This window comes from Penicillium citrinum (assembly GCF_028827155.1).
Source record: "Penicillium citrinum strain IBT 23319 chromosome Unknown utg000003l:1.0-4596430.0:1.0-4598250.0, whole genome shotgun sequence".
Taxonomy (NCBI): domain Eukaryota; kingdom Fungi; phylum Ascomycota; class Eurotiomycetes; order Eurotiales; family Aspergillaceae; genus Penicillium; species Penicillium citrinum.
The window spans coordinates 1,342,328-1,368,819 of record NW_026622688.1 but is presented as its reverse complement, the minus strand read 5'-3'; the positions used below and the strand labels follow the sequence as shown (position 1 = coordinate 1,368,819).

General features: G+C 48.2%; 5 protein-coding genes across 5 annotated transcripts; 1 reads left to right on the top strand and 4 right to left on the bottom strand.

Moving 5' to 3' along the window:
• Window positions 1-175: 175 nt before the first annotated feature.
• Window positions 176-4,327, bottom strand: N7469_003737 (ABC transporter ATP-binding protein; the record flags this gene model as incomplete). Its single annotated transcript, XM_056642657.1, is given in 4 exon segments — window positions 176-1,325; window positions 1,336-3,229; window positions 3,297-4,242; window positions 4,298-4,327. 4 exon segments carry the CDS (start codon window positions 4,325-4,327, stop codon window positions 176-178), a joined length of 4,020 nt encoding a protein of 1,339 aa, XP_056502069.1.
• Window positions 4,328-7,708: 3,381 nt separating this feature from the next.
• Window positions 7,709-9,677, bottom strand: N7469_003736 (uncharacterized protein; the record flags this gene model as incomplete). Its single annotated transcript, XM_056642656.1, has 3 exons — window positions 7,709-7,954; window positions 8,011-9,497; window positions 9,653-9,677. 3 exons carry the CDS (start codon window positions 9,675-9,677, stop codon window positions 7,709-7,711), a joined length of 1,758 nt encoding a protein of 585 aa, XP_056502068.1.
• Window positions 9,678-10,682: 1,005 nt separating this feature from the next.
• Window positions 10,683-12,149, top strand: N7469_003735 (uncharacterized protein; the record flags this gene model as incomplete). Its single annotated transcript, XM_056642655.1, has 1 exon — window positions 10,683-12,149. The coding sequence occupies one exon, from the start codon at window positions 10,683-10,685 to the stop codon at window positions 12,147-12,149; it is 1,467 nt and encodes a 488-aa protein (XP_056502067.1).
• A 475-nt stretch (window positions 12,150-12,624) lies between these two features.
• N7469_003734 (uncharacterized protein) lies at window positions 12,625-13,347 on the bottom strand (the record flags this gene model as incomplete). Its single annotated transcript, XM_056642654.1, has 3 exons — window positions 12,625-12,746; window positions 12,827-13,271; window positions 13,333-13,347. The coding sequence occupies 3 exons, from the start codon at window positions 13,345-13,347 to the stop codon at window positions 12,625-12,627; spliced, it is 582 nt and encodes a 193-aa protein (XP_056502066.1).
• Window positions 13,348-16,203: 2,856 nt separating this feature from the next.
• Window positions 16,204-26,175, bottom strand: N7469_003733 (putative translational activator; the record flags this gene model as incomplete). Its single annotated transcript, XM_056642653.1, has 9 exons — window positions 16,204-16,347; window positions 16,481-16,631; window positions 16,750-17,019; window positions 17,189-17,237; window positions 17,910-18,456; window positions 18,518-18,741; window positions 18,802-19,149; window positions 19,216-25,989; window positions 26,055-26,175. The coding sequence occupies 9 exons, from the start codon at window positions 26,173-26,175 to the stop codon at window positions 16,204-16,206; spliced, it is 8,628 nt and encodes a 2,875-aa protein (XP_056502065.1).
• Between the last annotated feature and the right edge of the window lie 317 nt (window positions 26,176-26,492).

Sequence of the window (26,492 nt, the reverse complement as noted above, 5' to 3'; positions counted from 1 at the left end):
ATACAAGTCTCTTTTCAGGATTGGAACACTTTGATGATATTGCACACACGCTGTCATATAGTGTCCCTATCACGAGATACTGCTTGCCCAAGATCAATAGTACTATCCTCTAAACAAAATATGGAGAAAACAGGAAATATAGAGAGAAGTAAACACTTACAGAAGCACATTACACCTAAGTGTCAAGCGACTGGTGAATCACAGCCTCGCGGTACATTTCACTGCGCTCAACGAGCTGAGAATGAGTCCCCTGGTCAACGCAACAACCATCTTGAATCAAGAAAATCCGATCAGCCCTATAAATAGTCCGTAATCTATGCGCAATAGCAATGATCGTAGTTTTCCTCGCAAGACCAGCGAGAGCGTCTTGAATTTTCTGCTCAGATTCACCATCAAGCGCACTTGTAGATTCATCAAGTAACAAAAGCCCTGGACGTCGAACTAAAGCTCTTGCAATCGATAGACGTTGACGCTGTCCACCAGAAAATTGCTTTCCATCATGAGTGCAGATCGTTTTGTATTTATCGGGTAGTGATTCTATCACATCGTGGATTTGGGCTAGTTTGCAAGCTTCTTCGATCTCTGCTTGTGTTGGTGTGTATCCTGGCCTTGCACCTAGTGCGATGTTGAATGATACGGTTCCTTCAAAGAGAACGTTCTCCTGTGGAACAATTGCAATGTCATCTCTGAAACCCGTTGTCACAATCTGTGATATGTCTTGTTCATTTATGAGGATTGATCCGGAGAAAGGATAATAGAATCTTTCTAGCATGCTGAAGATGGTTGACTTTCCGGATCCACTGGGGCCTACCAGGGCATAAAATCCACCGGGTTTGAACGCAATGCTCATCTTCTTGAGTGCTGAAATCCCCGGTGAGCTTGGGTATGCGAAGTCCACCTGGTGCAGTGCTGCGCTGACTGCCAAGTAATCCTTGTTGTTTCCAGTAGATGATACTTCAGGGCATGATTGATTTGCTTCAATATCTGAGATGGCAGCAAGTCCCATTTTTGATGGACAGTGGTGATCACCATCACCAAGGCTTTCCTCAGCAGAATTTGTGTTAACAAGCTCGACAATACGAGCTGTGGCTTTCCCAGCCTTTGAAAGATCCGGTGCCAGAGCCAGCATCTGGCCGCATGATTGAGTACTGAACAAGAGAGCTGGCAAAACAATAAAGAACTGAGTTTGAGAATACAAACCAGAAGCAATCTGCTTGGATCCCCACCAATAAGCAAGTGCACTGATGAGATTGCTCACACTGAAAGCTGATGCCAGCCAGAAATTGCCCCAGGCAATTGCCTTATTTCGTCTCTTTGTGAGGATTCTGCATAGACAGCAAGAATTCCTGGTATAGCTGCTTTTCCAGCGAGAATCCTGCAACGAAACGTAAATTCCCTAGCGCTTCCACAGTGATCTCCGTTGCTTTGGAGAAGGCCTTTTTGTGTCGTTCCGCAAATTGACTCTGTGTGCGCAACTTCATCACTCCAGCCACAAGGAGAATAGGTATAGTAGGAACAAGGACAATCGATATCTTCCATGCAACCACGAAAGAGATGATAATGCCCGCGAGAAGGTTGACGGCAGTTGCAAGAAGAAGTCCGATGGTGGTTCCGGTGATTCCACTCAATGCCGATGCATCACCGGTAATGAATGCAACTAAGGCCCCAGGTGTTCTTCCTTCTGTGCTATGCCATGTGATTGTTTGACTGAGCAATGACCGAAGTGAAGCTACTCGGGTCCGATATAAGATTTGGTCCGCAGCCCAACCATATGCGCAACCCCCAATGACATTAGCGAAAAGTTCGACGACTCCGACCATGAAGAACATGCCGCCGAAGAGGTTTCCACTGTAGCGGATATGTGGTGTACCCATGCATGGACTGAGTCCTCCAACAGTATTTCCGAATAGAATCGCGTTGGAGCTATAGCTACCTCCAATAATAACTGACATGAAAAGACCAATAACAATGTATAGAAGATTCGGACGGATAAACGTAAAGCAGGTATTCACAGATAGACTCTTCGATACCTTTGGAGCCTTATTTTTCTTGGAATCGGAGATGTTGGCCTTTGGATTGTCATCCGTTGATATCTTTTCATCGTCCACATTTGCAACTTGCTTCTCTTCCGAGTCCATTTTTTTTAATTCACCTAGTATCTGGTCTTCAGTACTGAAACCATCTTCCCCACCGATTGTGGAAGACCTCGAAATGCCAATATCTTCATTGTCCACTTTTTGTTGATTGACCATTGAGGCGTAGACACCACCCTTGTCCAAAAGCTCTCGAGGAGATCCATTTTCAGCCAATCGACCATTTTGTATAACAACAATTTGGTCAGCATCCTTGACAGTAGCTAAGCGATGCGCAATAGAGATGATTGTAACAGTTCCAGCTAGTTTCAAAAGGGCGTCTTGGATCAACTTCTCGCTCATCGAGTCCAATGCTGCAGTCGCCTCATCCAGAATAAGAAGTTTTGGCTCTCGAACAAGAGCACTCGCAAGAGCAATACGCTGTCTTTGGCCACCGCTGAGCTTGCCTCCTGCTGTGCCAACAGGACTAGCAATACCAAATTCCAAGCCTTGGATGAAGTTGAAGGCATTCGCTTTTTCTGCGGCAGTCTTTGCGAGAGCAAGAATCTCTGCAATTCGAGCATCGCAGATTCTGAGCGCCTCTTCTTCGGTGCTACCTGACTGGACTTTCTTGACGAAGTGGCTTAAGCTCATGTCCAAAATAACTTCAGCGAGATGTTCATGCCCAACAGACCCAACGAGACCATATGCGATATTCTCCAGGATGGATCGGTCTAAAGGCTGAGATTCCTGCTGCACATATCCCATCTGACCTCTGAGAGTCCTGACATTGAAATTTCGAATGTCGTCTTCTCCAATAGAAATATTGCCATCGAGGGGGTCATAAAATCGCTCCAAAAGTGCGACTGTCGTGGACTTGCCGCCTCCAGATGGTCCAATGATAGCAGTATGTTGCTTTGCAGGAATCGAGAAACTTAGCCCCTGTAAAATAGGTATCTCGGGTCGTGCTGGGTATGTGAAATGGACATCCTTGAAAACGATGGCATTGTCTTCAAGTTTTGCAGCTTGTTCACCACCTCCAGATGTCCCGTCAATGTTGGAGTCTCTGTTGATCACATCCAAAAGACGGGTAGAAGCGCTCGAAGCCGCACTGAAAACGTGCATGTACGGAGACACCTGACTAAAAATGAAAGTGGCTTTAGAAGCATATCAGTAAATTTGCGGGTCTTGGTTCGTCATCTTCGAGAGGGAAAGGAAGCTCACCATCAATCAGGATGAAAATCACAGTATACACAGCGCCCACAGAGACACCGGAGCTCAGCCCGTCAATCGAGTCTGCTATCAAGTGTGCACCTTTCCAGTATGCCAATGCATTCGATGAGTAGACGATGAAGAAGAGTATGCCCATTTGCGCAGCATGCACTGCAGCCTTCTTCAAAGCATCCTTTCGGGATTGAGAAAGATGAGAGGCAAAGAGATCTTCCAGTCTTCTTTGTGCATTGAAAGCATGCACAATTTTGATATGTGACAGACTAGAAGATGCGATGGAAGTTGCAAGGTCAACATTTTTACCTACTCGGGTTCCATACCGTGTGGCTAGACTACCTCCGATCATAGCCATTGCAAAGAAACACGGAATAGCCGCTATCAGGATACCTGCGATGATCGGTACCTTGATGAAAGCCACGACATATGCAGTGACAAAGTACGAAACCGTCGCAATGTAAATGCCTACTTTCTCAGATGTACCGGACTGTAATGTTTCGATGTCGCTCACTAATCGCGAGATGACCTGGCCCGGAGGCAAAGTATCATGGAACGCAGCCTCCTGGCGAATTAAGCTGCGAAAGTATGATTTTCGATAACGACGAGCTATTCTTTCGCTGACAAGGGCCCAGCATGATGCATAGATGTAGATGCTTGCAAAGTTGAAAATGGTAATGTAGACCAGGTAGAGGACTTTTTTGCGGACAGACGATGGGTCGTAGGTTGTCGTCGAGCATGAAACTTCGTTAAGTTCGTTGATCAATTGACCAAGTACCACACCGAGTAAGGGCTCCGGAATTCCGGCGGCGATGGCAAAGAATGTTCCGAGTACGATGAGAAGGACGTCCACTTTGGTGTAATTGAGGGAGAAAAGTAGACGGACGAATTTGAAGGCTGTTCTTAGGTTTTTCCTTTTGGGTATGAGATTCGACAGGCGCTCAAGCTATTGTGATATCAGCATTTTTCTCCCAATCTGAATTTATCATTTGAGCAATTACCCCTGCTTTTGTCTGTCCTCCGAGTCCCATCGTCCTACGCGATAGACAGGATTGAAGAGACTGGGCTCGATGGAGGAAATAGTTTTGACGTAGAATCCTGCCTGAGAAAAAGAATTCCCACACAAGAGATGCAAGAGAAAAAGCAGTACTTTTTTTTTCTTATCCTTTTTTCCCTCATCTACAGGCTGATACCCGCATCTTAGCCAAGCCCCGACCAGTTAACAGCTATGCCGATAGGATACCATATTAGATCAATCGAATACACAAGACACTATAGTTCACGTATTACATGACAATATTTCGAGCATAGCCCCCTTCAATCTTTTCAAATACAGTTCGCCCCACAAGCTGTTTAACTCCAGACCCTTATCAGATGATCAGATTGTCGTGATGGTCTTGGCTTCGAACATTTCAGGCTTGACTGAACAGCCAAGGTTACATTTTTCTAGTGGGTCTCATCCTGGATAGTTGATATTGGGAGAAGCTTGTAATTTTCATTTGTAGGATTTGCTTGGCGTCAAGCCTCCCCACGACGGAAGTCTGACCTAATGCTAGTCTCGTCTCGGATGTTGCCCGGTATTTGACAACTGGAGATGGGTGGAACCAGCAAGACCCTGATCGACTTGATCAGAGCTTACAATAGCAACGACCAAATGATGGCCGTCAGTATCCTAGAAATGGATGCTGGGCCGAGACATCATTTTGCAAGACGATCAATTTCCTGGGTGGGAACGGGAACAAGAAATCATCAAGGCATGGCAGATATTGTACGTTAAACAAACCTTATGAAATATCATGATACGCTGGGATAAGCCGGGTCAATGATATGATGGTAGCTTCTTGGGCAATTGCTACGTACTGTAGTCGACATCCAGACTGGATTAGATGCGGGTAGATGCAATGGTTCCTATGGAGGATGCATATCCTGACCCTTCTAAGCAACAAAGCCCGCCAAATAGAGTATGATACAGGGTAAGACATGCAATACCGGAAGAAACCGATGCTAGGGAAATCTTAGGGCGTAGGGCGCGGTTTTCAGGTAGGGCGCGGTAGCTCCAGTAGTACATACTTTATATGCGTGTTTCATGAAATCAGATAAGCAGTAACGACAACGCTAGTGGTGTGGGTCACAACCGTCTAATTTTTTGCAATCTTCTATACAATAAATACAATGCCCTCATTATCGTGAAAATAGAACCGATAATACAACATCCGGCGATGGATGGTGTCTCTTTTCTGTACATAGTATATGTGTTAGCAGGGGCCATTCCTTCTCCGTCAATGAGTAGGACACGTTCCACGCCACAGAACACCCCCGTGATAGTTATTTCCTCCGATAATTTAATCTAGAACATACATTTTGTCACTCCTCGAGAATCATGAATTCAAAATCCAAATCAAGGAATGTCCTGACGTTGGGTTCAAAAGAGAGTCGCTAGATCGAATATTCTCGCAAAATCGCATACCAAAATTCCACCAATAATACAGAATAGAACCTTTGTGGGCAACGCAATCCAATTTAGTCGCAGCTCCTACCAGACCTAGTCTATCTGAATGGCCAAGGAAACAACTCCATGAGGCTCGAGGAGCAAGCAAGGTCAGCAATTGTGTTGATCCGGGATCAACAAACCATTGGATGAGATCATCGGTCAGTTATTCGGAATTATATTCTGGGTAAAATCATAAGAAATGACAGAACTGATGGTCTGTAGAACATCCTCACAACGGAGCAGTTGTTGACTTGGAGTCGTACGCTCAACTCTCATTGCAGGCCACTGATATCGCAGACGAAGAACCCGCGGCTGCGCCACTTCTTTAGGCGATTCCGCTAAGGATTGGTCAATGGGCCTTAACACCAGACCAAAAAAACCAGATTGTAAGTAGCTAAATCAGGTTAGGGAGGATTATGTATGTCAACATGGATATCTGTCTCTAGATTCGGCTAAAATGGAGAAAGAGGCAACATCCAGGCCATACTTACGGATGACGAAAAGGCCATTTTACCTTTCTTATTGCTCAGCTAGAAGAGGGAAGAACTTCGGGGATCAATATGTGGATAGAGGATCCGGTCAAAAAGCGGCGAGGAGAACTGCCAGTTCGATCGTCCAGTGGAGGATCACAGTTGTCCTCGAGCGGACTGCCAAACGAGTACTAAGGGGTAACATGGGCCTTCACATCCACTTCTGCGCGGGCATTCCACGCTGCGCATGAGGGACTCCACTTGCGCGGGACAGGTGGGTTTCATGGAACTGCCCAGTTCCAGTACAGGTGTACTAGTAATATAATATCGATAGACTGCTTGGGAGTTAGGGCAAGAGTTCAAGTCGTTTCAGTTCCTCGAGGTTTTTGTGCTTTCAATTTGCATGCTATACCAGTGTTTTAGTACATATTACCATGCTTTACTATTAGAATTGACCGATTGAAAAGGTTCGAATTAAAGATATTGGAGAAAACGTACACCTACCCGTATAAGTGAGCTTCTAAGTACGCGATATCCATTGAGGCACCTACTTGGGCAGGCAGATACCATGGCGCAAAGACAGAAGCTATGAATAGCTTCTGTCTAAGTAGCCCAGAAGTACACCATGCTAATTACATGTTTGGTTTATGCCTATGAAAAATATTGGAACGCCAGTGGCGTGGGTCAACACGATCTAGTATCTAATAATCGATACAATGACCTGTCAATGAGATCCATTGTACCGTGACAACATCTGACGACAAAATGGCTTCCTTCCATCTACATCTAGTCTTCATTTGAATTGATTAATACCTTTTGAAATGATTCAACTTGTTCCTAACAGATAGTCCTCCAATGCCACTAGTGACCTTCTGTCCTCCCAAAGCCCAAGAAAAAACAAATTAAAAAGAAAACTGCATCAAGCGGGAATCGAACCCACGTCTCGAGCTGACGAATATAGTATTCTGGAAGGCCCACATGATACCTCTACACTATTGATGCTGAGAGGAAGCGTTGGACCGGAAGGACATCAACGCCGATTATTGGTCGAGAAGGCAGATTTTAGGGTTATCACGATCTATCTATTTCACTAAATAAGTAGGAATCGACGAAGCAGTATTTTATGCGTTCATACATAGTAGATATTATTCTATCCATGAATGTTTATACTGGTACTGAAGCTCGACTTGTTTGACAATATTCAAATGTGAAGATTGAGTTGAAAGTTAATCTATGTACAAATCTATCATCGTGAACTCAAAAGCGACTTCCAAAGGCTAGCACTGCTTAAGCTCGCGTATTTCGGGCGTTCTTGAACATTGAGCCATCACGAGACCATATATGTACACGAACTTGCATCTGCTGTGAAAAAGTCTATGAAACACCGACATGCTGCCACGGAACGGCTTGGAATGAGATTTCATGAAATATCGCCTCGAAGTTTGTGGCCGTTATATAGTTCTCAGTTGGTAATGGAAGAGAGTCCAAATGCATTTCAATCCTTCGACTCGTTCGTTAGGGTCGAGAATATCGTACCATTTGCTGCGTTGGAGCTTCAAAACATGCCAGGGGTGGTCTGCATCGGCATTATCGGCAGGGAAGTTACTTTCTCCGAAAGTCAGGATCTCCAGATACCGCTTGTGGACTCGAAGATGCAGTATGGAAATGTGGTGATTGATAGATGACACCATATAAATCTAGCAACGAGAGATGTTAGTTAATAAATCACAAGTTGGGGATTTTCTCAACATACATCATCATAAGCACTGCCCGGCGCTTTTCCTATTTGCTGATATCGCATACGCTTGTCCCATAGACTGGGTCCAGGCTGCAAGATCTTCCATTTTTCACCACTGGACATTTTGCGCATGGCACTTGGCCTGCGCGATAGGGATGTCACAAACGGATGTTCAAACTTGTGGCGTTTGCGAGCACTTTCAACCTCCGAAACAGATACCGGAGGTTCGGGCTTGCTCTCTTCGAGCATTGTCTCGGGCAAAGACATTCCATGCATGCCCATTCCCTGTCCTTTGACGAGATCTTCCAATATCCCATCATTGGGGGTACCGCCAAAACGCGGCCTTGTTGTCCACCACTTACCTTCTCCAGGTCGAGTCTCAACTGCACCTTCACGGGCACGCTCTTGGGCAGCCAATAGCATACCACCTACTTCACGGAACAAATCACAGACCTCGCCCATACCAGCCCCCTTCTCTTCGCCCATCGCGCGGAATGAAATTTCCGGGCGACACTGAGCGATGAGGACTGGCCCCTCAAGGATGCCATTGCGGGCAACCTGTCGATCTCGTGGAGAGCGGGCCGCTTGAAAGGACTGCCGCACCGGGAATAGCAAGTTCTGTACAGTCAATCGCGGCGGTAGTGTAGGCACGCAGACTTGACATCCGAAGGGCCAAGCGGCCATCTCCACAAGTGCTCTGATGGCCTCGTCCCGCACGTCATCGGGCATCTCCGTCCCGGAACCGATCCGGCGGCCAGTGTACATTCTGACCGTCGGACGAGGGATCGCGTTGTCACTGTCGACGCCGTAAGAATCTGGGGCTCTCTCCGGACTGTCTACATCCATGGCTGAAGCCGACGGCTCGGCCTTGTTTGAATCTGAAGTGGCGACATCGTCCGTCTGCATCTTATCTTCATTGGAATCGGGCTCGCCACCAGATGGAGGCGTTGGCGTCGGGCTTGCAGGACGGTCATAGTAATTATCTAGAGAGGAGTCCCAATATTGGGCTATCCGTTCCAAACCCGTCCAAAACTTCCTGGATTGTGTGACCCTAACTCGTGGTCGACCCTCACGTGGGGGTAGTCGGGCGACCTCGCGGAAGGTATCGTCATTATCGAACATCAATTCATTTCGTAGGGTCTCGAAGCGTTCTTTCGGAGGATAAGGGAGTCCATTGCTCATGAGAGCTCGTGGGGGCGTCTCGCCAGCGGGGATCTCAGGCTGATCCTCCCACGGCAATGGTGGGAGAGACCGCACCTGATCTTCGGGCAGCATGTGCTTCACATCGACATCCTGCTCAACTGCAAGATTCAAAGGCTTGAATCTGTCTAATGAGATATCCTGTGGATGCTTGATTGAGGCCAGTAGGCCGAAGAGTGCTTGGAGAGAGCATTCCGACTCGCCCACGGGCTGTGGTAGATCGTAGACGGGGAAGTCAAGCGGGGTTGGGTCGGCGGGAGGTTTACGTTCTTTCTCGGGCTCTGAAGACGTTGAAGGTAGAGCTAAATTATATAGAATGAGGAGTCAGTAGGAAAGAGATAAAGTAACCGACCTAAAAATGCACCGGTTTGGTGGCAAACGCCAGCATTCTTCCCTCACGCAGCCAGCAGGGGGAGGGGGCTGAACCAGGAACCAGGGACAGGGAAGCAAGACTTACCCAGGCCTGGACCCCAGCCGAACATTTTTTAACTATTATACCAGAGTGCGCATATACACGCACTCACATGCTCCGGGGGGGAAGGGAATCAAAAAATGAAGATATATCGAAGAGCAGAAGATGTGGAGAAAGTTGAAGTTGAAGAGTGGAAAGTGCTTGTGTTTGCTTGTGTTTGAAATTGGCAGGTGCGAGTTGCGAGTACGACTGGTACCTTTGGCAGGTGCGAGTGGATCAAGTTCATAGTCGCACCTGCCAGAACAGTACAGTAGATAGATAGAAAGACAGCTCCTTCCTTTTTTTGACTTGATACTTCTCTAGTCTTCTTCTGTCCTTCCTTCTCTTCTTCTTATTCTTTCTTCAACTCGACACCTCACATTCTCCCTGTACACATCTGGTCCAAGCCCCTCCCCCTCTTTCGTTCTGGTGAAACACAGCGTGGTTGGACCGGTCTACATATTCTTCACCCTCTGTTTCGACTGAATTTTCGATCGTCGCAGAATTAAGCAGAAACGACTGGTCGCTGCAAACTATCACATCTCTTTACACGACCGTGGGCCTGGATCGACCAGTTCGCCTCATATGCTGTTGTTTCATTGGACACAACGCCCCTAGTCTTGCTAAGCGCTGCGTGCTCTCTCACACGGGGAAGCGCCAACGGTCTATCTTGAAACATCAGTTGAGACCCCCGACTCACAAGGACCCCAGCTCCGTATAAGAGTATGACTTTGGGGCGTGAACCTGCAGATTTCTATTTTGGCCCTTTCCCATCTACTCTGGGTGGGTTATTATTTGAATCTGCAGTTTTTCTCTTTCGTCGGGATTATGCTTGTGACGCATTGTTGCAGAAACAAAGTGTGGGGTTCGGCGCATTGTTGATCATTTTCTTTGTCTATCTCGCGCATCTCAGGGAAGATTGTGTGTGACTTTGTTCTCATTCTCTTTTCAACAACTTTCTCCTGGACCAAGATCGTGTTCGACATTCAAGCCTGCGGGCTTGGGCGACATGCAGAATGCCTCATTAACCCAATCAATGCCTTCGATGCCAGATTTCACAGATGTGCAGCCCGTAACATCGACAAGTCTAGGGTCAAACATGATCATACTGACCTCCTTTCTGACCGAAACAATACATCCAATCCAGACGTACACTGATGTGACTACAATTTCAGATGATCCGGTCACAACTACTCAGCTGGTAACATCTGAACTGCTTACTACTTCACACTTGGAGACTCTTCCGTTGGCTACTAGTCTGTCGCAGTCGCATCTCCCCCAGACACCTTGGCCGGAGAGTATTCAGTCTGAAACGCAACAACACCCTGCGCAGCAAACAACACCTTCGCCAACTCCTGTTGTAACTTCAATCTCGCCATGGACCACCAGCGACTCCACTGCCTCATCTGTCGCCGAATCTCAGTCGCCGCTACTGGGTCAATCGTCTGCTCACACCTATTCAAGTACAAGTGAAACCAACTCGGTGTCGTTGATCTCGACATCAACAACATCATCAGGTCTATCGAGCAGCAAAATACCAATGACGATCCAAGCAAGCTCGAATATCTTTTACCCTTACGGGACTGAGAGCTCTCAAACAATTACGAGCAGCCAAGAAAGTACAAATGTCCAATCATTCACCACATTCTCGACCTCGTCATCTCGCCCGTCAACTTCATCGCCGACAAGTAGGGTATCTGGCTCGGCCGAATCCTCCAAGCACACCTCCACTTCGCCGAAAGACTCATCTCACCGAGTTGGTACAATTGTTGGCAGTGTAATTGGCGGCACTGTGTTGATCATTCTGGCTTTGTTAGCCTGTTTCCTTTTCCGTCGTAAACGACGGAACTCTCTTCATCGACGACAGCACAGTCGACAGACTCTTCTGCGAACCGATTCAGACAACTCGACCCGGGCATTCCTCCATGGCCGTCAATCCTCGTGGCCGATACCTCGCTCTTCAGCCATCCCCTCTGCGCCTGTCTTCCCTCCGCAAAGAAACCACGTGAACACGAACATCCAGCCCATTTCTTCTCTAGCAACTTCAAACCAAGACATGTCTCCTAGAGGAGGCTATTCCCACAATGACCATCAGACGCGTTACACGGATGAAGCTTTCTCATACCATCACCAAAGTCCCATCATTGAAGTCTCTCCGCCAACTCGAAGCGCCTCGGTCTATTCACGGTCATCGTGGGAGGGTAGATTCAAAGCTCTCGAGCCTTATGTTTCGCCTTCACATAGTTCCAGGGCTGGCAGTGCCTATTTCCTTAGCGAAAGTACAACAACGCTCCCTGATCCCGGGAATGATATTTCCAATTCTCAACACCTTTTCGCGCCTAAGAGGCGCGCGAGCATTCGCAGCAATCCATTCGATCTGGAGGCTCCACCAAGTGCGGCATCCAAAAATCCGGCCCTCTCAGATTCCAACCGGTCTCCCAGATTCAGCATGGTACCGATGGCATTAAATCTGGCGTTGAGAAAGCGATTCTTTGATATTTGATCTATTTTTGTTTACACTTCTTTGCTCCGCTCGGTGGTTATCTCGTGTTATTTGAAATACCCTTTTCCTACCCTGTCAATATTTGTTTTATTTGAATACCCCATTGTTGAGAGCGATGCATTATGGTCGGTCATGCATTCGATAGGTTCGGAGTTCTTTTATCTGGAAATTCAGGATTTTTATGAATCAAGTGTGGAGTTGAAAAGCATTTTATAACAAGAATGATTAGATTGACTGTCAACAAACGTCATGCTGTCAATCTCTGCTCTGAAAAACCAGCAATAGACTGGTGTCATTCCGCATGTCCCGTAAGATAAGAATACCATAATGTAAAAAGCCCTGATCGAACAAAAGCGATATCAAATGGTGGACCGACATAGTCAAGACTGACTTCAAGTCCTCTTCTATCGTTACCAGATCTGAAGACCACGATATTTACCTTTGATCCAAGAGAATGTCTCTAAAAGGACATCTTCTACACCACCTCTGCACTTTTGGTCTTGATCCAGGTACGTCTCTCCTCCCTAAGAGCAGACTTCACCCAGTAAGTCGTAACGATCGACCAGACACCAGCCCAGACCCATGGAATGACCCAACCTATCAAAGAATTAGCTAAATCCTCTCCAGTAATATATCCAAAGACGAGAAATAGCTTGAAAGTGGAGGAATCAACTTACCCAATCCAAAAGCAAAAGTCTTAACCCGGACCTTCGCAAGCACAATGATCATAATAATACCCAAAACCATCCCACCAAATCCCCAAAACCAATTCAAATCCTCAATCAAGCGTTGAAATCTGGGACTAGCTTCATACCTCCTCATAAGAGCCCGTCGATATTCACTTTTCCTGCCACCATCAACTGCAACAACATCCTCGATGATAGTCAGGATTCCTGGACGGAATACTTCACCTGCGGGGTGAGATGAGACTGGGAAAGGTTGTCTGATGCGAAGTTTTGACAGGATCCCGACTATCACTAAGGTAGTGCCAACTTGTACGAGGAGAAGTGATGGGGGTAAAGCCGTCATTCGTACACTTGGTGGTTCCTGGACTAGACCAATGACGAGAATCACCGTTACCAGGACAAAGCCTAGAAGATAGTTCCAATGAAAGAAATCAAGCTGTGTAACAATTCAGCGTTAGTTATAGGGGGATTTTAAAAAACTTAGATCGGAAACATACATTCCAGCGACCCATTGATGTAAGTGGTCGGCAATCCGATGATGCTTTGAGTAAACGCCATGAGCGAATTCCCAACGAATATAAGGTTGATGCACCTAGGATAGCACTGGCTATACTCAAAGCTAATTTTCAAATACCTTCGAGTTAGTTGCATAATATAACAAATATCAGAGAGACAGGCTTTCCACACGAACAAATTTTGAGAGATAGATCTGCTCCCCAGTGTAGACTTGGATAGAGGACTAGCGGTGCGATACAGGATGTGAGGAGTAGAACTCCCCAGAAGATAAAAATGTGAAGTTTGTGTTCTCTGAGATTCAGAGGTAGAGGAGGAGGACCATCGATATCCTTTGGTCGATCGTTGTCTTCGGCAATCATGTTGAGCTCTTCGCTGTTGTTTGAGATCGATTCACTGTAACGCATACTAATTCTTCGGAATAGATGGATGGAAGACACTGGGTGAAATTCTAAATAGTTGCAGATGAGTTCATCTTTATATACTAAACATTTACTCCACGGTTCTATTCCCACGCTATCCCAACACGCAACGAATTTCCGAGCTGAACAGCCCCAATTAGTACATAAACTGCGTAAAGATCAAGTAATAATTCTAATCTTAGCGACTCATCTTCAGCTATGGCTTTCATTCCTCAAATATTAACCTTGGTATAGCCCCCACACGGCAACTAAGCCACTGGGTCTAGAGACACCTTCCGTTTATTTTATATTCTCCTACTAGAATTCACAATACAAAGCCTATTCCCACTTGAGTCAGACTGATCCGCACTAAGCAATGTCTTCCTCCACACAAGCCTTTCGCCCTGTTAGCCCTATCAATATTAGCTTTGGATTCGAGATGGTATGGGGGCGAAACGCTTAACTCGAAAGAGAATCAAACTGCGCCTGGCGCTGGGTCTGCTTGGAAAGACCCCCCCAGATTGGGGGCCGAAAGGAGACTTTTCGCAGTCTAATCGTAAGGAGGTATCTGAGAAGCATTCTAATGGTATTTGAGAAAAAAAGGCATACAAGCGAGGGAGAACTTTGCGTCATGGAGTCGTCCGTGCTAGTTTGCTACAGTAGTGTACTAGTTCCATGTTACCCATCTACTGTGTTGATGCATACATACTACACGTGTATCACCTCAGAGCTTATGAGTACGTCGATCTTAATTGGGAGGTTATGAAAGGACATGCTACAGCCTTTAGAAGGCAACGAGTATGAAAGCATAGAAAACGACAGCTTCAAACCCCAGCCCTTCACATCAACAGAGTGCGAGATAACTTAATGCCAAGACAAGTAAAATATTTAAGAAGACTCTCATTGGCTTTTGGTATGTATCTTTTCTCCACCTTGATGGCATATCAGCAGTAACGAATTTGTTAGCTGGGCGTAGTAGAAAAGGACTTTCCAGAACGAAAGGAAGAGAGTAGTGAAATTTATGCTATTAAATTTCTATTCCTGAAATTGACGATGTGTTAGTGAGCGAGCTCTGAGCCGACTTCTGACAATACCTCAATCTCATTCGATGCCGGGTGCAAAATTTTTCAGTCGTGGAGGGTCTCGGGTGAGATGATCTACAAGTCATTCGTTGTTTGGACGCACTCTGGCAGTTGAAGCCACATATATATTTGGTCAGACTAGAGATAAAAACGAATAGGTCATATGTATTCTTCCGATCTCGTTATTTGTCGAGGTGTGGCTTTTGGTGATTTTCAAGTTGGTAGTGCTGTAAGATCCTCATACTTCACAGATCATATTAACTTGGGGAATGGATTCGGAGGAATATATATCATGATGGTAATCCAACAACTCCACGAAGTCCAAACCGTCTTCTCACCAACCTTGGTGTTATTCACTATCAGTGCGACTCAATATGGACTGTATCTCTCATAAAGCGATAAATTTTGGTCTCCCTTGGAAGAATTGTTTGGTGGTCAAATATGATGTAGTAAAATAATAGCGAGTGCATTATGCTTCAAGTCAAAATTGAGGCACAACAGATTATACCACACTCACACACAAACAACTAGTGTAGCTACCCACCTAGTACGCAATGTCTGAGCCGCGTGATAACTTTCAAGATGTGTATTAGTTTAGACGTATGTTTACATGATGACCTTTGTCACGCGTGGACGATACGATATACAACTGGGAACTTAAAACCTCAATTAACTTGGAAGTTAAATGACATGCCCCAGTCAACCTGGCTAGCTGGCTCCTCGCTGGCTCCTCGATCTAGTGCAGATCATTCGAGGCACTAAGCTTCTACTATTTACCCTAGGGCTACAAGGTCTCCTGGGGTCATCCCTACTTGGAGCCAGTCTGAACATCAAAGATTGCCCAGACGAACTCAAGACTACAAGATGTATACAATCGATGATCAGCAGAATGCAAAAGCAACCGATCACATTTTGTAACACACAAGCGCCATGCCAATAGGGAGAACGTTTTTTAAGTTTTTGTTTTTGAAAAAAAAGATTTCCTTTCGCCTTCTCGTTATCAACAAGAAAAGGTTGAGTATCACATCATCATCGCATCTTCCAATATGACCCCCCCACATTTCCCCCCGGAGATCCCAGTAAAGTCCGTAAAAGCCCCCCCACATAAGATCAACCGAGGGAAAAAACAAATGGAAATAGGAAAAAGAAGGGGGGGACCGTTAAGAAGGATTCAGGGTAGTCCGGCTATGAAGGGAAGAAAAAGGAGGAAAAAAGATTTGGCCGACCTAATAATTCCATAGATTCGATTTGGGGGGGACATAAATGGGACAGCCGTCGAATCCCGGAATAATTTAAAACCCAGAAGTTCAATAACCGCTTTTTCAACCTCCGCACCGCCGAACGAGTAAAAAATCACAATATTTTAACGGATTTACTCCTCAGCAGCCAGAGCGTTGCGCTTAGCCTCAATACGCTCAGCCCGACGCTCACGGAGAGCCTTGTTCTTGGCACGCTTAGCGTCCATCTCCTCCTTGAGGGTACGCTCACGGAGGCGCTCAGCCTTGGCCTTCTGGATCTGTGGTGATGAAAAAAAAAACCGAGTCAGCTTTGAATGTTCTTCACTTCGGAAATTGTGGCATGTGTTCGAAGGGGGGTTGAAAGTGGTGTGGGAATCGGGTATGTATATGTTCATTCGGGGAATGACTTACGTGCTCAACGAGGGCACGCTTGTGCTTGAAGGTGTTACCCTTGCTCAGGTGGTAGAGCTCGTGGTACAGGTGCTTGTCGATCTTGCCGGCGGCACGGTAGCGGACGAGGAGACGACGGAGAACACGCATGCGGCGCATCCAGAGGACTTGGCTGTAAAGAGGAAAACCAAGTTAGTAACTTCTTTTCTCTCCCATTCCACCAGATCACACCTCTTCATATCAGAGGGGAACCTGTGGAGAAACACGGCAATTCGAGATTTGTTGCATACCTGGGCATACGGGCGTCCTTGGTACCCTTACGCTTACCCAGACCGCGGTGACGACCGATGCGGCGAGCCTCGTTCAGCTCGCGGGCGCGGGAGCGGGAGTGCATGGTGACAGGCTTGCGGATGATGAGGCCATCGCTGACGAGCTTGCGGATGGTCTGGCGGGAGTTGGCGTTGGAGATCTCGGTCATCTCATTGGGGTCGAGCCAAATCTTGCGCTTGCCGCAGCCGACCACGGAGGCGGCGAGGCGCTTCTGGGTGCGAAGGTTGACCCTAGATGGGAAAAAAAAGTCGAGGTCAGCCTCTGCACACACACAAGAACTTCATGAAGTTTCCATTTCTTCCATCGCGGGGGGGAACTCTGGGGATCGACGACGGAGGGAAGACGATAATATCATAGGTCGAGCATTCTCTGAAAACGAGCGTAGGAGATGGCACTCACATCTTGATGTCGGCGTATCGACGGTCGTTGGCGGATGATGTTCGTAGCACTCAACGTGGAAAACCAGACGGTGAGGAGTTTGGGGCGGGCGCGATTAGCTAATCTGCCGTAAGCGAGTTGTCCACATTAGGGCTGCACCCCTAGCCCTAGTGCCCAATCGGGTAATCCAGTTAAAGATGAATTTAAAGGGCTTCCGGGGGTCAAACACTAGGAGGACTATACATTGTATGTTTGAATGAAGGATGCCCATACCTGATTTCTGGATCTGAGGTTTCTCTCTTGTTGTCCTCAGAGCATCACTAAAATTGTCATTCCAAGGCGTACTTGGAGACTACCGGCTATCAATATACACGTGACCACGAAACTTGTCAGCATCACATGACATCAAGCCCTACCATTAGGAAGACAGAACTATACAGCTGAATAGATATGAACCCCAGATCATTTGTATATCTATGACGTGGTCTCTTGGTCGACCTCCAATGATGGTCACTAATAGGAAAAAGAACTTGGGCCACTTGAGAGTATTTTGAAAACCCCCAGCACGATATTTCTACTACAAATTCTATAGTTCGCCTCACGAAAGCAATTCATCGTCATAAACTCTTGAAACTTTTGTACGATAAAAGTAAGGAAATACGTAGGCCCAAGGGTATATCTATCTGTACAGACACTTAGATGCAACCTTGGGATGCTGAATCAATCATCAATCACTCATCACCTAATGTATCATCCCCCAGGTCCACCTTGCCAATACTCCACAGTTCCTTCTCATCATCTACCTCATCATTCGACAAGCCCAAACCACCCTCTCCACCTTCAGCATTACGACGCTCACGAGCTTGGCTGGCAAGACGCATACCAATGCGCTTGAAGTACTCAGCCATGCTGCGCTTCGGACCAGGAGGTAGCGAGGCACCGGGTCCAGCCATGTACTTGTCAAAGACGTCGCTATCAGACTCCACGACCGAGAAGATCGACAGGAAGGCTGCTTCCGCGGCAAGCTTGACGGGAATAACAAGGTCGCGCACACTGGCGAAGATCGGAGGCGCGAGAAGAGCCAGGTGAGGGCGGATCAGCTCGGGGTGGAGGCGGCTGACTGTTCGGATAACAACCAGAGTCAAACGACGTGTATCGGATGGGCTACCGGGTTGAATGACGGGGGCCAGAGCCTCGAAGATCATCTTGTTGGTCTCGAAGCTGTGGTTTCCGTCATCTGCAAGTAGGAATTTACCAGCAGCCAGAACGCTGTTGTCAGAAATGAAGGGCTATTTCCAGTTAGTTTCGACACCAGAAGATGAAGGCAGATTTGCTTTCGTATTTACTTACATCCTTGTTTGCAATACCCTGGCAGATAGCCGACGGTGTTTCCTCCGCGAAGTGTTCGAGCATGGTGTTCGGTGTCTCAGCCAGAAGAGCGTTCAGGCCAAGAACAGAGGCGTGCGAGAATTGGCCGCTGAGTACACGGTTCTTGATGACAGGAGCAGCAGTAGCGGCGGGAAGAACCTTGACGAGCAGACCAAGCAGGCGAGCATTGGTAATAGCAACAGAGTCTAGGATGAATGAATTAGCATTGTTGTAGAAAAAGCAAGCGCTGGAGACACAGAGCTTACCGGTCTGGTCGCTGGAGTCGTCATCAATGAGACCGAGAATGGCAGTCCGCGATGCTTCGCTCATGTTACCGCCAGCTTTACCAACGACCTCTTGAAGAGCCTTCATCATAGCGTTCTTCACGCCAAGATCAGACGTCTTCGAGCCAGTGATAAGCTCGGCGATGAGAGGGTCAACTCTGGGAGTCAGAGTAATCAAGATACCAAGACCCTTAGCAGCGCGGTTACGCAGAGTCTCGCTTGAAGAGTCCGCCAAACCACGGGCAAATGTACGCTGCAGCTGAGGCAAGAAAGGCTTGACAGCCAGAGGGATCTTCTCCAAGAGCTTGTTGAGAGTGTAGAAAATAGCACCTGAAACCATCATTAGTATCGGTTTCTTAGGTTAATTTGTATTTGAAAGTAGCGTCGTAGACTTACATTTGATATCGACTGAACGTTCCGAAACGACACGGATAAGAGGACCAGTGATCTGGGTGACAAAAGGCTTGAGGGAGTTCGAGCCTGTACGATCGATGATATCGGACATGGCGAGAGCAGATTGAGTACGCTGCTCGACACTTCCGTTGAGAAGACCTTGCAGGAAGATAGGCAAAACAGCCATGATACCCTTGGGCAGACTGAAGCCAGGCAAGTCCGCACCGGCAACACCAACTTGTCGAAGAATCTGGCGGGTGGGAATGGCCAATACTTCCATCTCTTCCTTGCGCAAGTGCGAGGTGAGACCACTGAGTGCGGTCCATGCTGCCTTGACAACCTCCTTGTCCCGATCGTCGAAAGAGATGAGTAAGATGCGGATAAGATCTTGGTGATAACGCGAGTAATCGAGATCGGCTTCCGAGAAAAACTTGGTGAGATGGAGAGCAGCCTTGGCTCGACGACGGTGGTCATCATGCTTCATGAGGGTAATCATCACGTTCATGGCCACGTTAAGACCATCGAACTCATCAACAGAGACCAACACGGTATGGAAGGCATTCTCAAGTTCGGACTTGAGTTCTTCATCAGTGGTCTCGATAATGCTATCCATGAGTGAGTTGAGGATGCTGGGCAAGCGTCTCGTCATGGCGGCACCAGCAACCTCGGCCAATGACGCCAACGCTCTCGAGTTGAACGCGGTAATTGGTGGCGTGAGCAAGGTAGGGATGAGGTTGGGGAGAATGATGTTTGCGCGGGTTTGCTCTGTCAGTAGAGTCAACAGAGCAGACAGAGCCTGCTCGGCCTCATCATCGTTGCGAAGCAGGTGGAGGAGATAAGGCAGAACCTGATCGACAGCCTTCTTGCCCAGGATCTGCTGGAGGGCGTCGAAGGCTTCGGCGGCAGCCTCACGGACATCCTCGTCGTGATCAACCAGGGCCACCCGGACAGTAGAGATAAGAACCTTCTCGTAGTCTTCCAGACCCTCTGGAGTCGCGGATGTGATGAGCTCACGCAGGGCGATACAGATACCCTGCTTGACGTCCACATCGGGCGATGTTTGCAATCCCTCTTCGAGCAAAGGCAGTAAAGTGGAGAGCACAGACTCGCCAGCCTTCTTGATAAGATCTCCAAGGGCATTGCTGGCAATAACCTTCTGTTCCATATTGGAAGATCCGAGACGGCGGATGATAAGTTGGGCCAGAGTTGGCAGCATATCCTTGAGAGTCCTGGGAGAGGCAACGAGAGCTTTCCAGACGGCCATGGCGGCACTCTTGACCATGCCGGAAGTATCGCAGCGGCAGATAAACAAAGCCGAAAGAACCTTGTCTCTGCGCTCTTCGCCGAGAACCTCGAGCAAGGACTGGCCAGCCTGTTGGGCTTCCTCCTCCTCTTCGTCGGCTTCGGCCTTGCCAGAAACACCTGTAAGGCTGAACAGGAGATCTCCAACAAGCTCGACGGAACTGAGACGGATGCGGTAGCTGTCGTCGGCCAGACCACGCTCCAGCTCAGGAAGAAGGAGATCGATAGCCTTGGTGGCGAAGTTCTTGACAAGCAGACGACCGGCACGCAGAGAAGTCTCACGAATCGAGTCGATGTCATCAGCCAAACCAGCAAGAATAGGTGGAATGATCTTGCTGAGGTAGTTTGCGAAGCTGGTTCCGAAGCAAGCAGGCAAGAAAATGAAGAGGGTCATGAAACCCTCGCGAACAGCGGCCTTGGAGCTGGAAACATTCTGGAGGATGGTAGGCAGAGTCTCCTCGAGGCGGGTTGTACCCAAACCAGCGAGCACCTCGGCAAGGGCCTGGGCAGATCCCAGTCTGTCGCCGGCACCTGTATCCGACTTGAGGGTGTTCATGAGGTTGGGAATAAGGTCGGGCAAAGCATCTTCGCCAAGCTTTTCTATAAGAGAACCCATGGCCTTGGAGGCAGTCGCGCGAGTAGTAGGAACGGGATCAACGATAGCCAGGTTGAGGCCAGCAATGATAATCGGCAAATGTGTAATGAGGTCCTTACGCTCAGTAAGATGTGCCAAGCTACCAATGATCTGGGCCGATTTGCGCTTGGTGTTGGAACGATCACCCAGACCACGCTCCAGAATACGCACCACAAGAGCCAGCGATGGAGCATCGAGGTAATGCACGAAGGACACCTTGATGAGAGAATCCAGGGCCTCGTCGGTATACTTGGTCGGGTCACTGAGAGCCTTCAGGAGCACGTTAACCAGGCTCTTGACTTCAGGGTTGCCGATGACTTCGCCGAAACGCTGGAGACTGCGGTTCGCCGCATTGCGAACCTCCTTGTGTGTATCGTTTAGGACAATAGTAAGAGGGGGAATAATGGCTGGCAGACTGACAGCCAGCTGCTGTGGATCGAGATAAGCCATGGCTCCCAAAAGCTCACAGGCTCCCTTCTGACTGCGCCATTGCGTATCGTCCAGACCGTCCAAAAGTGTAGGCAAAATTTTCTTCACACCATAGGAGCTGAGGTTCTGGAAGCAAGCCTTTGAGGCATCCAGACAGGCGTCACGGACATCAATGCTCATGTCACCAAATCCTGCAAGCAACTGTGGGACAATTTGAATGACATAGGGCTCAAAAGTACGTCCCAACACAGTAGCAAACAATTCATAAGCCAAGACGGCACCTTGACGTTGATGAGGCTCCTTCTTGTTGTCAAGTGCATCCGTGAGCATGCTCATGATACGGAACTCGCGCAAGGTCGAGACACCCTTCCCGCTCACTATACCAGCCAGACCGTATGCAGCACCGCGCTGGGTGGCATAGCTCTTGACATTGAGGAGCTGGTCGAGCATTTCCTTAACGTACTCAGATGTCTTCGGACCGGACAGTCGAATCAGAGGAGGCAGGCACTCAGAAACGGCTGACTGCACAGACTCGGAGGGAGTCGGGAGAGTGGCAAGAAGTTTCTTGATGACTGTTTGCAAACGAGGATCATCGGCCTTCAAGTGTCTGGCTAGCGATCCATAAAGCACAACAACCGCTTCATTGAGAAGATCGGAGCTTTGAGTGGCCTTATCTGAAGTCTCCAGGACTGTTTCAAGCAACTTCATGAGGTCTTCAACCTTCTGCTGACCTCGCTGGGCGATGACAGATTTACCACTCTCCGCCATTTGGGCACGGACGGAGGAGTTCTTGTCTACGAGAGGACCTCTCTCAATTAGGAATTGCAAGAAGTCAATGATCTGGTCACCCTCAAAGAGGCCGGTCATTGCGTTGAATGCAAGTGCGATACCGCTTCGGCTTTCCCAGTTATCAGCATTGTCGACCTTCTTGGGCATACCATAAGCATCCTTCTCAGGTGCCTTAGGCTTAATTTCCTCGGAGTATTTGGCTTCAAGCCCAGCAATAATACTGGTGAATTGGCCCTTGTCGAACTCAATGGCATGGGCCAAAGCACGAGCAGCTGCGCCTCGCAATTGAGAGTCCTTGGAATCCAAGTACTTTGTAATCTTGGCAAAGGCAGAGCCGTCCACTTCTAGTGCATTGTCTTCCCAGATAGTCTCAGCAATCTCAACATTCTCCTCCACATGATCATGGCAGCCCAGCCAGATATGTTCAGAGAAATCAAGATCAGTCAAGTCGATCTCGTCATCAATAACCTGGAGGACCGAGTTCCTGACAGACGAGTCGGTGACAATAGTACCCTCTAAGAGAATTTGCAACTCCTCGCCGTTGATATTAGGCGAGATGCAACGGCAGAAGTTGAACAGAATATCCTTGATCAACTTATAGTGCTGGGTGTATCTTTGCATGGCGGAAAGGAGCTGCTGCAGAACTTCGTTGCGGGGAAGACGGGTGTCATTGAATAAGCTAGTATGGAAGGACAAAATATCGAGTGCAAGAAGGACTTGCTCGCCTTCTTGCTCGCCCTTGACTTCCTCGATTCCATTGTTAGTCAGAATTAGAGAGAGCAGAGGGAGAACGTAAGCAATAGATGGAATGTCCAGCGGGCGCTGCTCGGACGTGAATCGTAGCTTGTACAGAATTCTGGTAACAAGCTCACCCAAATTCTCCAATTCCATTGAAGGGGGAAGATTGGTCTTTCCGATAGCTCGCAGGGTGGCAATACCAACGAATGGTCGGATGTGGCCCAGTCGAGACGTCAGTTCATTGGCGCAGGTGACATATGCTTGAGAAACAATATCACCGACAAACAAGCCGGCGCCAGCGCGAGAAAGAGACAAAAGACATCCAACAGCACTGTTGATCCAGCCTTCGGCATCGTTGGCGGGTCCTGTTGCCAGGCCATGAATAAGTCCAGCACCTCGCTCAATCCGCTTCACTTCAGCGAGAACCTCTTTCCGAATATCGGCTTCCTTCGCAAGCTGTGCCTTGACCTTCGATTGTTCTTCGGGAGTGAGCTTCTTAGGCTTCTGTCCCTTCTTCTCCGCCAGCTGGGCCTTGAGCTCTTCTTCCCACTTGAGGGTATCATAGTCTTTGGTGTTCTTGTCGAAGGTGGGTTGCTTGGACTTGCTGCTCAGCACATCGATAAAGGTGGTTCCCTCTGGAGTACGAGCGATGGCAGCATCTGTCGCAGAAAATTTTGCAAGGCGATCACCGTTCAAATCTTCCTTGATTTGATCGACAAGACGCGGAATCATGACCTCGGGGGCAACAAAAGCCAAATCAGCTGCGGCGCCCCAGACGGCAGGATTAACATCGGGCACAATGGACTGAACGGGATCGGCGTTGACATTAACCAATTGCTCGATGCACTCGGTTTGGTGAGCACGGACGAGGTTTCCAGGATCGATACCGGCCTTCAAGCACAAGTCAATCCAAGAGGCATTTGGCACCAGTTCTGGCCTGCTGAGGATGAGAATCCGGATCATCTGAGTTTCGAGATCCGGAACACTCTCCGATCCTTCCTTGTTAACCGACGAAGGGCAAAGAGCCCTCAGGACGTGGTGAAGCTGACGTTCACTTCCGGGTCCGGCGAAAACCGCAGCCGATTCCTTCTCCTGGGTACGTGAAGAAAGAATCCAAGCCCACAGAGCATTGACGAGGATGCCACCGATAGATGCAACATTCTTGACGTGGACACCGGACAGTGTTTCCACCGCATTTTCACGAAGGCTTGTGGGCATTGTAGGGACAGTGATAGTGTAAATGAAGGATTGACCCCAAGAAATCTTGGCCGCATCTTCGGCGGCATCGAACTTTGAGCTCGAGGCAACAGCAGCCAGAGATCGGACGAGCCATTGCATCTCGGCCTTGGTGGTCAACTTTGAGTAAGCCCGGGGGTTTAATAGGAACGAAGGCTTTGAACCCATAGTCATGGATTGTGAGACCTTTTCTTCCCAGGTAGGCTTTTCCGTCCCTTCAATATCAGCGATTCGCTGGAAGAGAGCGAGGAAAATGTATGCCGATGACAATGCACCGCTCTGAGCTGATGGCAATGGGTTAGAGGCGACCTCGCCAAACAAGTCCTTCATCTTAGACAGGAACTTGGAGACGAATGGCTCAACCTCGGAGTTCTTCAAGGAGGCAATATCGGCCGTCCAAAGCACCTCTCCAACATTAAGCTGCCAAAGCTTACGGAATGGGACCTTCTTATCGGAAACACCCTTAACAATAGTATTGACAATGTCATCGCTAACCTTGACAGTAGATTTGATCAAGAAAGAAAGGTGCTTTCCGAAAGCCTTGAGCTCCTCTTCGAGTGCAGCCTCGTTCGACTCTCTGCTGAAAAGTGGTCCGAATCCATGGACAATCTCTTTCGAGACATCGACAGAAAATGGAATGGCGGCAATTGCCTGGGCGTAAGCAACTCGGTGCTCGGGGGCAGTCAACTTTTGCGATTTCAAAGGACCAACGATTTCACTCGAGATCTTCAAGACCAAGGCATCGGTCTTGCACCGCGAAAGTAATGTGCCGAAAGAATCAGCGGCTCCTTGTCGAATAACCGGATTGTTTGACTTCATACTAGTGAGAAGGTGCTTTGAAAGGCGAGACTGGACCACTTCAGAGAGGTCAATCTCCTCAGGAAGTGAGGCACACCAGGGTGGGATAACACCTGTAAGAATGACCTCTGGTGCTCGCAGCATAGATTTCTCCATTGGAGGCACCAGTTCAGTTGCAACATCTTCCGATGTAACGAACGAGGCAAAGAAATCCGATAAGCCCTCAGCAATGTGGGATGGAACCACTGCTTTGGAGCTAATGATCTCCTTGACGTAATATTCAAGAATGGATTTCTTGGACTCCTCCAGAATAGGCTTCCTAGCAGGGAGTCGTGCGCATACCCCAGAGATGACACCTAGAAAGAGTGCATTCTTATTCCCAGCAGCTGAGTCCGTTGTCAATTGATTGACTGACTGGCGGACAGCATCTTCACCAAATGTCGGAGACGAGAATACAGCCCGTAAAGCACGACGAGTAACCCGAAGGGCCGATTGCTTTACCGGAATCCTTGGTGTATGAGCGAAGCAATTCTCCAAAGCCTTGGCATCCACAGCAATCAAATCCAACACAATCGCCAAAGGTGTGGCCTGATCTTCGCTGACCTGCTGCAAGACAATGCAGCACCACTCCAGCAGGACAAATGCGGCCGCCGCTGCCAGTCCCGGCTTAATAGCCTCCGTCTTTAATCTTTGTGTGATATATGTTACGGAATCGATCGCATTGGATGTTTGGATGAGTGTACGGATACATTGTTGAACTGCTTGCCGTGATGGCCGATCGACGTAAAGAGGATAGGTTTGAAATAGTAAGGCGAGAATATCCTGATGGAACTCCACAGGAATTTCAGTTCCTAAATCAAAGACAAATTAGCAATCTAGTCTTTGCCCTGACACATATAAGCAGGCCCAAATTTACCGCTCTTGTCGCGAAGTTCTTGTAGGGCCCGGAGCCTGCGCGAAGTCGAACTTGAGAAAAGTGCGACCCGCAAGGCATCCAGGTCCCCAGTCTTGACCTGATCCCATGGAATTGGATCCATTCCGGGAGGTCAACAACAGGGGAAAGGATGAGAGGGGTGAATTAGAGGGGGTAGGAGGGGAAGGGGGGAGGGGGAGGAGGGGAGGAGGAGAGGAGGAAGAGAAGAATAGAAAAGGCTGAAGTTGAGAAAGGCGGAAGTGGGCTGAGATCGCTGGGAATGCTGTCATAAGAGTTTTGTGTGGGGGGGGGGAAACTGTGAGTTAGTCCTCCGCCGTTTCAATCCGTTGCTTCTTGACACTCTCTTTTATCTTTCTTCCTTCCCTCTCTCTCTCTCTCTCTCTTTCTCCCTCTATATTCTTCCTCTGTCTTCACTCTGTG